This window comes from Drosophila suzukii, chromosome 3 (genome assembly GCF_043229965.1).
Source record: "Drosophila suzukii chromosome 3, CBGP_Dsuzu_IsoJpt1.0, whole genome shotgun sequence".
Classification (NCBI taxonomy): Eukaryota; Metazoa; Arthropoda; class Insecta; order Diptera; family Drosophilidae; genus Drosophila; species Drosophila suzukii.
In genome coordinates, this window is record NC_092082.1 from 67,315,294 (window position 1) to 67,324,573 (window position 9,280).

General features: G+C 47.1%; 4 protein-coding genes across 5 annotated transcripts in view; 3 read left to right on the plus strand and 1 right to left on the minus strand.

The window, feature by feature from the left end:
• The window catches only part of Sol1, a 36,789-nt gene extending 35,999 nt beyond the window's left edge, over window positions 1-790 (plus strand). The window contains exons 6-7 of the mRNA XM_036816690.3: window positions 181-382; window positions 441-790. Coding sequence (XP_036672585.3) covers window positions 181-382; window positions 441-768 — 530 coding nt within the window. The 3' untranslated portion in view covers window positions 769-790. The remainder of the gene's footprint in view (window positions 1-180; window positions 383-440) is intronic.
• A 423-nt stretch (window positions 791-1,213) lies between these two features.
• On the plus strand, window positions 1,214-2,756 carry LOC108018701 (saccharopine dehydrogenase-like oxidoreductase). The gene has a single exon (XM_036816693.3). It carries the CDS (start codon window positions 1,391-1,393, stop codon window positions 2,684-2,686), a length of 1,296 nt encoding a protein of 431 aa, XP_036672588.2. The 5' UTR covers window positions 1,214-1,390; the 3' UTR covers window positions 2,687-2,756.
• Window positions 2,757-3,441: 685 nt separating this feature from the next.
• Window positions 3,442-7,328, plus strand: LOC108018405 (palmitoyltransferase ZDHHC6). Of its 2 annotated transcripts, XR_010654426.2 has the most exons (6): window positions 3,442-3,600; window positions 4,355-4,539; window positions 5,346-5,427; window positions 6,027-6,547; window positions 6,604-7,184; window positions 7,242-7,328. XR_010654426.2 is itself a non-coding variant. In XM_036816694.3 (5 exons), exons 1-5 carry the CDS (start codon window positions 3,540-3,542, stop codon window positions 7,030-7,032), a joined length of 1,278 nt encoding a protein of 425 aa, XP_036672589.3. In that variant the 5' UTR covers window positions 3,442-3,539; the 3' UTR covers window positions 7,033-7,328. The 2 variants fall into 2 exon arrangements, 1 of the variants encoding a protein (XP_036672589.3); XM_036816694.3 differs by having other exon boundaries at window positions 6,604-7,328.
• A 79-nt stretch (window positions 7,329-7,407) lies between these two features.
• Dip-C (dipeptidase C) lies at window positions 7,408-9,138 on the minus strand. Its single transcript, XM_017085961.4, has one exon. The coding sequence runs from the start codon at window positions 8,986-8,988 to the stop codon at window positions 7,528-7,530; it is 1,461 nt and encodes a 486-aa protein (XP_016941450.4). The 5' UTR covers window positions 8,989-9,138; the 3' UTR covers window positions 7,408-7,527.
• Window positions 9,139-9,280: the final 142 nt, after the last annotated feature.

Sequence of the window (9,280 nt, forward strand, 5' to 3'; positions counted from 1 at the left end):
AAACCTTTAAGAAAAAACATTTATTTTAACAAATCCAAGTTTATTTTATTTTATTTTTAGACACATTATTAAACAAGTAATTAATATCTTTTAAACGATAATTTGAGAATTATTTGATTCGAATTATAATAAGTTTAAAATGATTGTTTCTTCTTCAAAAAAAATCTTTTTCGTTTCAAGACTTTGGCATCATGTCCGGCGTCCAGCTGGAGGACTGCTCCTTTGTTTACAACAGCAGTGAGCGAATTAGTGGTCTATTTCACTCTCCCAATTTTCCTGGGTTTTATCTGGAAAATGTGGTATGCAATTACTACTTCTACGGAGCCAGCGACGAGAGAATTGTTCTGCATTTCACCTATTTCGATATAGAAGGGATTGGAAAGTATGATTTTTTTATTATTAAATAGTCTGATATTTTTAATGTCCTGCTTATCCACCAGTTGTGACCACCAGACCGCCAGCGACTATATTGAGTTCTCCAATTTTATGAGCACGGATCGAAAGTTTAGCAGATACTGTGGAAAGCTGCCCGATTTTGAAATGCGTTCGGATGGGCGCTTCTTTCGAGTCACCTTGCATTCGAATGATCGCTTCGTGGCCATCGGATTTCGTGCCCTGTTTACCTTTGAAACCATTCCGGTGAATAACTCCGATTTGCGAGATAATGCCTCCATGCAAAGCTTCGTTTCAACAGCTTCAACACAGCCGGTTGTTAACACAACCAAATTAATTTTTTATATCATATGCATTTATAAGACATACCAATAAAATGGTCAACCAAAAGATACAATTTAACCAGACGTCCATATCCAGTAGGTGTCAAGGAAAACGATCTGGTGAGCTTAATTGGTTGTAATGTTTTTGGAGGATCGGATAACCACTTATAAATTTTGTATAATGACCAATTTAGCGCCAACAAATATCGGTCTTAACAAAAGTCATCGATAGAAAAGTTTGCTATCGCTAGCTGCGTTTATACCACGTTATGTAGTTCGCGAACTAAGTAACTCAAAATAAAAAAACAGAGAACTTTTTCATATAAATCTTTAAGACAACCAAAAAGTGATGAAATTTTTTTTAGAATAATTGAATATTATTTCAACTTTGGATTGCTGAGAATTTTAAAATCTGAACATGAATGCTATTTCAGAATCCAAAGTTCACAATAAAGGTAAGCGTATAAACGGACCACTTGTTGCTATCTGCAATCGCGATACAGTTTTGTGGAGTCACGACACTATCTGCAATAAATACAACTGTTACGCGGTGCGATTAGCATTATTAACATTTTGCCAGTCGGTCGGAGCAGCCGAATTACCTCTGAGTCTGGAGCTGATAGCACGGTCCTAGTCATCACATCATTACTAGCGCATATTTTGTGAACTCTGGAATGGCGGCCAAGAAACTAGATGCCATCATCTTCGGTGCCTCCGGGTTTACCGGAAAATACACGGTCTTCGAGGCGGTGAGCGTGCTTAAGGGCCTGCAATGGGGCATCGCCGGTCGCAACCAGGAGAAGCTACAGTCGGTGCTGAAGGAGATGGGGGCGAAGTCCAAGACGGACCTGACACAAACCCCCATCGTGATTGCGGATGTGGACAACGAGGCTTCGCTGCTGGAGATGGCCAAACGCTGCCGGATCGTGATTAATACGGCCGGTCCGTATCGATTCTTCGGCGAGAAGGTCGTGAAGGCCTGCATTGAGGCGGGCACTCACCATGTGGATGTCAGCGGAGAGCCCCAGTACATGGAGACCATGCAGCTGCGCTACCACGATCTTGCCAAGGAGCGTGGCGTATACGTGATCAGCGCCTGTGGCTTTGACTCCATTCCCGCCGACATGGGCGTCACCTTTGTGGAGAAGAACTTTGACGGAGTGGTCAACTCGGTGGAGAACTTTGTCCACATGGGCGTCAAAGGAGGCACCAAGGGAACGGGCAGTGCTGCCCTGAACACCGGCACCTGGGAGAGCGCTATCCATGCCATCGCCAACAGGAGCGAGTCGGTCGCCATTCGCCGGAAGCTGTTTCCCGAGCGTCTGCCCAAGTTCCAGCCGGATTTGAAGGCACGATCGCCGCTTTCCCGTGCCGCCGAGGTGGACAACAAGGTTATCCTGCCGTTCCCCGAAACAGATCGCTCTGTGGTGATGCGTTCGCAACGATTCCTCTACGAGCAGGAGAAGAAGCGTCCCGTCCAGATGCAGGCCTACATGACATACCCCTCGTGGTTCGCTGCTAGTGTTGTTGTGCTCTTCGCCTCTATCATTGGAATTCTGGCCAAGTTCTCCTTTGGCCGGCAGCTGCTGATCAAGTACCCCGGCGTCTTCTCCGGCGGCATGGCCTCCCGGGAAGGTCCCAGCGAGGCTAGAATGGAGCGCTCCTTCTTCAGAATGACCATGAAGGCCACCGGCTGGCCCAAGACCGAAAAACTGTCCGAGAGCTCGGACCAGTACAGTTCTCCGCCAACGAAGACTTTGACGGTGCAAATTACGGGTCCCAATCCCGGCTATGGATCTACCTGCGTGGCGCTGCTCTCCACGGCTAAGACCATCCTTACCGAAAGCGACAAGATGCCCGGCACTGGCGGAGTCCTGCCACCCGGTGCAGCATTCCGGAAAACCAATCTTATCAGCGAGCTGGAGAAGCACGAGCACGGCATTAAGTTCGAGATTGTGGCAAACAAGTAATGTCTGTAATGGTTTTTTTAATACAAATTGTACAAATAAAAGTAATTATGATTTACGTTTATTTAAAATTGGTGTGCTCGTTTTTTTGGATTGTATAAAATATTTCAATAATACAAAATGGGTGTTTTGTTTATTTATTTGAGTAAAGCTAACTTACAGTATAAAACTATGAGCTAACTTTTAGTTAGAGCGATAGCAACTAACGCTTTTGGCACGTCTGGGTGACAACTTTCTTAAATTGTATGGGATAAATTAGTTTTTAGAAGGAAAGAGTGGACTTTGTTTATGTTTATGCTAGTTGGGTGTTGAATGGTGTTAAGAGGGTTTTCAAAGTTAAGGGAACCTCATCTGGGTTGGGATAGTGAGGGGCAGCCTATTATGTGATTTAAGTCTGTTGTCGAGTTGCTGCATAATGGGCATGTATTGGGGAGGAATCTATCCATGTAGTTAGCATTTGTGATTTGATTTGTGATAAAATTAGTATATTTCTCATTTATATATTTATTTATTATACGTTTTGAAGTGGTTAAGTAAAACTGGCAATGAAACTTAAGCTTTTTTTAAGAACTTGAGATGAATTCCTGAGCAATATGACTTTCCTTGCTAATTTAATCACTAATTTTCTAGACGGAATTAGTAGCTCTACTTTTCTTTTGAATCCTGACCGTAACTGGTTCGGTTCCGCCATCTTCGAATTTAGTGGTTCAACTAGTTCCATTGGCGGTTTTCAAGGGAATTCAGCGCACGGTCACACCGATACCGATTGGTTTGGTCATCGCTATCGCTTCTGGTACCTTTGTTGTTTACCTTTTGCCATTACCATTTTGGACGCCAACGCGAAAATATACAAATCATGAGTGCTGAAATATCCGGCTTCCAACGATTCCTGCACTGGGGACCAATTACGGCCCTGAGTAAGTAGTGACCGGGCTAATCAGCGGTTCTATTCGAGGCACACAAATTGCTATCAGTCTGGAAGGGATGGGCCTCCAATTTGCAAACGGGTGAAAGTGGACTTGGAGTGAACGAACTACTCGCAATGTGGGCGACCAATTACGGGGGCGGCTCCTGCAGCGACCACGCCCGCTCCCCTTATGTCTGCGCCATATCGTGTTTCACATGCCACCACACCATACAGCACCCGGAGCTCCATCGGTTGTCAACCCACCAGGCACTTTTAATTTGCTTAATGTGCCGCGCTAATTGCGTTTTAGTTGTATGTCGTTTGCGCTTTTATTGCCCGGGTAACTTTGGTCCTTGGAGCCTATCTGGAATTTCACGGAGCCCTAAACATGGCGTGCAAATTGGCCGTTTGGCCGGCGACGGGTCAGACCTCCACGATATTGAACTGATATACAATTGTTCCCGGCATAATGGCTTTATAAGACGCCGACCGCTTGTTGCTGCTTCTAAAAAGGATTCGGAATCGGAATCAGCCAACGAAGGGCTGAAATTACTCATTACTGGACCGTGGTGCCGGCTAATCAACTTGAAAACGACTATAAACTAAATAAATGGGCCTTATTTCCTACGCACGCAATTGCCAACCGAAGCATGTCCACCAAAAACACCCCCATCCAAGCAAAAAACAGGGCTAGGTCCCTCCAACTATGTATATCAATATTTCGGACATGAATCACTAATGTTTATCTACCTCTTCGCTTTCAGGCATCATCAAGTGCATAACGCTGACGACGCTCTACATGAACTCGATGTGGTGGCCGCCGAATGAATCATTCGCTGGATTCGCCCACCAGGCCCTGTTCCTGCTCCTCTCCACGCTGGCCACATTCAATTACGTCATGGCCACGTTGACAGGTCCCGGACTGATGCCAAAACGGTGGCAGCCCAAGGTAACTGGAGAACGAATGCCCAGGAAAATGGAAACGGTGTGGGGAGAAGCATTTGTTGTGACACGATAACTTGTCAACCGCCTCCACCTTGTTGGAGACACCTGTTACCATTGATAATGCCTTCCATTGGCCCGAAAAACGGTTGACCCGTCACGAACTGCCAAAGCACTTTGTCCAAGGGGGTGTTTTCGCAATCCCTTTGTGCATCGTCATTCCAAAGCGGAAGCAATTGTTTAGTGTACGACGAGTAGGTGCTGAGGGCTTTGGGTATCGGTCCCTGCGGGGTTTCCTTGTCCGAGTTTCTGGCCAGACAAATGGGCCAAGCCAGCCCTTTGGCGTGTGTGACTGCTTATCGCATAATCCGCGCCAATTAAACGCTGCAATTTATTTTAAAGAATCCGGGCCCACCGGAGAATCCAGAGATGTCGTGCAAGGGCCGCCGTCGGCTGTAACGTTTTTCGACTCCCATTCATTTTGTCCGGACGTGGCGCGACCCAAATATAATTTATTAGCGGCGACTCCTCATATTACCTCCGGGCGGACCCTGCACGCGAACGCATTCTACGGGGCCCAAAAGTCCGTAATGCAATTACCCGAATTTGCATAAATGTTTTGTAGGCAGGTCCAGACGCAAGAGGGGCGGATTAGTCGGGCTAGTTGGGAGGAGGTCTGTGGGCAATGGCAGGTGGTCACTTAATGAGCTGTGCGTCGTTAGGTTTTGTTGAACCTGGCGGTTTCGGGAAACGCGCATAAATCACGAATAATATGCTCGTTCTCTGTATTTTAATGAATTTAAATTTTGGCAGGATCCCAAGGACGCCGAGTTCCTGCAGTACTGCAAAAAGTGTGAGGGGTACAAGGCCCCACGCTCCCATCACTGTCGCAAGTGTAAGTCGAAAATTGCCATTAAATAAAAATTTGCATGAGAATTAAAAATAATTTACGAAGCTTATAATAATAAGAGAATGCTTAATAATATACAATTGCCACAATAGCTTTGAACTTTAAAACCACTGCCTTATAACTAAGGAGAATAATGTGGTGCTAAAATATATTTTTTATTTATTAAGTTCTCACTTTGAACTTTAAAACCACTACCTTATAACTAAGGAGAATAATGTGGTGCTAAAATATATTTTTTATTTATTCAGTTCTCACTTATAACCTTTGAGTACATTTTATTTTAGACGTTGATCAACCAATTTAATAGTTAATGGTTTTTAATTGTGAATGGTTAAATTAGCTGTACCCTTTAAAATCAAAACCTTTTAAAATTATCGTCACACATCTAGGTTATAGTTTAAAATATTTGAGGTAAGTGACCTTAAATCTTTACAAACCGTAACCAATATTTGTGGCAGTTTAAATTACGTTTCATATTTATGTACATAAATTTTAGAAATTATATATGATTTTTTGAAGCTATAGCGAAAGGCAAAATTAACGTAATGTGTAGTACTGATCCACTGTATATTTTCCACAATCAGGTGACCGCTGCGTAAAGAAGATGGACCACCACTGCCCGTGGATTAATCACTGTGTTGGCTGGGCCAACCATGCCTACTTCACTTACTTCCTGCTCTTCTCCATCCTGGGCAGCATGCAGGGCACCGTGGTCCTTTGCTGCACCTTCTGGCGCGGCATATACCGCTACTACTATCTCACCCACGGACTGGCACACCTGGCCAGCGTCCAGTTCACGCTGGCCAGCATCATCATGTGCATCCTAGGCATGGGTCTGGCCATCGGAGTAGTCATTGGCCTGAGCATGCTGCTGTTCATCCAGCTGAAGACGATCGTCACCAACCAGACAGGCATAGAGATTTGGATAGTGGAGAAGGCCGTATACCGCAGATATAGGAATGCCGACAGCGACGACGAGTTTCTCTATCCCTACGATCTGGGCTGGCGCCAAAATTTGCGACTGGTGTTCAACGATGAGTGCCAAAAGCGAGGCGATGGCATCGAATGGCCTGTTGTGGAGGGCTGTGATCAGTATACATTGACGGTGAGCAGGTGAACAAAGTGTTTTAAAAACCGTAGACTTACCCGCCATGTTTCCAGAGAGAACAACTGGCGCAGAAGGAGGAGAAACGAGCTCGAACCCGCACGTTCAGATGCACCAGACCCGTCACTGGGCGCTGGCTGCCCATATTCTCGCAGGGATGGCGGGTCTGTGTGGCCGCTCCCTGTTCCGACGAGCCACGCATCAGCCTGCGACCCGACGACTTGATTAAGGTCACCCGCTTCCGCAACCACTGGCTGTTCGGCGAGCGAGTACCCTCCGAAAAGGAGCTGGCTGGCGACAAAAAGCGCCAGCGCAAAGGTCACATACGTGGGTGGTTCCCCCGTCGCAGCGCCGTCGAAGTCATCGAGGCGGTCCAGGAGTCCAGCGGCGACAGCGATGCGCCGGCACCTCCAAAACAGAATGGCAACACCCACAGCCACTTAAAACAGCAGCAACGAAACGGACACGCCAAAAAGTATATGTAGCCCGGATCGGGCAGAGATCAACTCAAGGCACTCCATGCCGCTTCCGGCTTGTAAATAGAAATAGATACTGCTTGGAGTCTTGACTCTCTCACGCTTTTAGCCAGGCCGCCGTCTCGTTTACTCTGTTAGCACTGTCGACCAATAATAAACGCGTAAGTTGATATCAGCTCTTGATGTGAATCGAAGTTAATCAAGTTGTGTATCAGCAGATGGTCAGTATTATCGCTACCCTCTCTCAGATAGTCATTGCAGCATTTTCTTTGGTGAAATAATAAAATATATATAAATACATACGATGTGAAATGAGATACCCTATTCAAGTCTTTCAAAGGTAATCAATAGTTAAACCACATATAATTTTAGAAGCCAATTGGATTGATTAGACATCTTTATATTTATTTATTGTATATTCCATAATTTGATTATGATACCAGTATATAACATATGCATAAGTGTACGATACTTTTTCCCAAGTTGTAAGCGTGTAAATTTTATTTATGACGAGCTCATGGTTGCCTCGATTTCCTCAACTGTCCTCGGCACGATTGCAAAGTTCTCGACGCCAGTTTTAGTGATCAGCACATCGTCCTCGATACGCACGCCTCCAAATCCACGGAAGCGGTTGAACACCTCCACGTTGATGTACTTGACAATGTTTGGATCGGCCAAGGCCTTGTCCATCAGCCAATTGATAAAGTAGCAGCCCGGCTCGATGGTCACATACATGCCGGCCCTAAGGACGCGGGCAAAGCGCAACTTGCTCAGCCACGGTTCACTGGGGCGCTTGGGCTCTGCGGGCAGATATCCGCCCACATCGTGCACATCCAGACCGATCAAATGGCCCAGACCGTGCGGCTGGAACACTCCGGAAAGACCTGCCTCGAGCATCTCCTCCACATCGCCCTTCAGCATGCCGCCTTCCTTGAGGCGCTGCAGCATCACCTTGCCCGCCAACCTGTGCATATCTACCCAAGAGACTCCATCTCTGGCCGCCTCCGTGACAGCATTGCGGGCATCCAGCACAGCGTTGTATATGAACTTCTGGTCCTCGGTGAACTTGCCGTTGGCCGGGAAAGTGCAGGTGATGTCTGCGGCATAGCCACAATAGTTGGCTCCCATGTCGAACAGGCAGAGATCGCCGTCCTGGACGGGTCGGCTGTTAGGTGCTCCCGCGTGACCATAGTGCAAAATCGAGGAATTCGTCCCACTGCCGCAGATACAGGTGTACGAGGCGTGCCGGCAGCCGCCCACGGAGTAGGCGTGATGCAGGAACAGGGACTCGCCCTCGAACTCCATGCGACCGGGGCGCATGAACTTCATCACCCTGATGTGGGCGTCCGAGGAAACTTTGGCGACATACCGCAGCACCTCGATCTCCTCGGGTGACTTGATCACCCGGCACTCGGAGAGGATGGGATAGAGCAGATCGCAGTCGGTCACGTACTTTTCCTTGCCCTCAAACTCCGGCGGCTGAAGGGTGAGCCCGCTATCGCTGTTGGTGCCGCTCAGCGTGAGTATCAGCTTGGGCGACGCCCCCTCCAGATAGGTGTTCAGTTCGTCGGCGTAGCAGACCTTGTCCACCTCGTACATGTCCTTGAACTCCTGCAGGCCCAGCAGTTCGCCCATCCAGGTGCCGTACTCATCGGGAAAGCGGGGCACAAACAAAACGCTCTTATGGCCGCCCGTCTTCACATCGATGGTGAGGACGCCATAGCAGCCTGGCTCCTTGACCCCGAACAAGTACTGGAAGTAGGACTCCTGCCGAAACACGTAGTCCACGTCGGTGTTGTACAGGCTCTTGTCCTTGCCGCCCTCGAGGAGCACCAGCAGGTTGCCCGCATCGAACTTCAGGCCCGGCAGGAGCTCCTTGAAAATGGCCTTCACGGCGCGATCCCTGTTGTCCCTAAAGAGAGTCATGGGCACTGCGTGGCCCGATCCCATCTGGTAGGCTGCCATGGTGTTGCGGGTGAGGACAAAGTTTAACTGGCGCACTGGACAACAATACGAGTGCTCAACCCAGTAAGATTAGCTGATAGCAGGGGCTAACAAAGGCAGTAAATTATGTGTGTTTTATCAGTGTTTTTTGTTGTTGTTTCTTGCAACAGTATGACCGATGGACGAACGCCAAAACAAACCAATTTAAAAAAATTTTTTGGCGATCGTGAATTAAGGTTTAACTTTTTTATTTGCTAAATAGGACAAATGAAAATGTATTGAAGGTTGTCCATTTGGCTTCAATTTTTAAAAA

Bases quoted from the DNA above. Each gene is read 5' to 3' on its own strand.
- LOC108018405 (XM_036816694.3), top strand. From the start codon at position 3,540: ATGAGTGCTGAAATATCCGGCTTCCAACGATTCCTGCACTGGGGACCA. The intron at 3,601-4,354 runs GTAAGTAGTGAC...CTTCGCTTTCAG, and splicing joins GGGACCAATTACGGCCCTGA to GCATCATCAAGTGCATAACG. The intron at 6,548-6,603 runs GTGAGCAGGTGA...CCATGTTTCCAG, and splicing joins GTGATCAGTATACATTGACG to AGAGAACAACTGGCGCAGAA.
- LOC108018701 (XM_036816693.3), top strand. From the start codon at position 1,391: ATGGCGGCCAAGAAACTAGATGCCATCATCTTCGGTGCCTCCGGGTTT.
- Dip-C (XM_017085961.4), bottom strand. From the start codon at position 8,988: ATGGCAGCCTACCAGATGGGATCGGGCCACGCAGTGCCCATGACTCTC.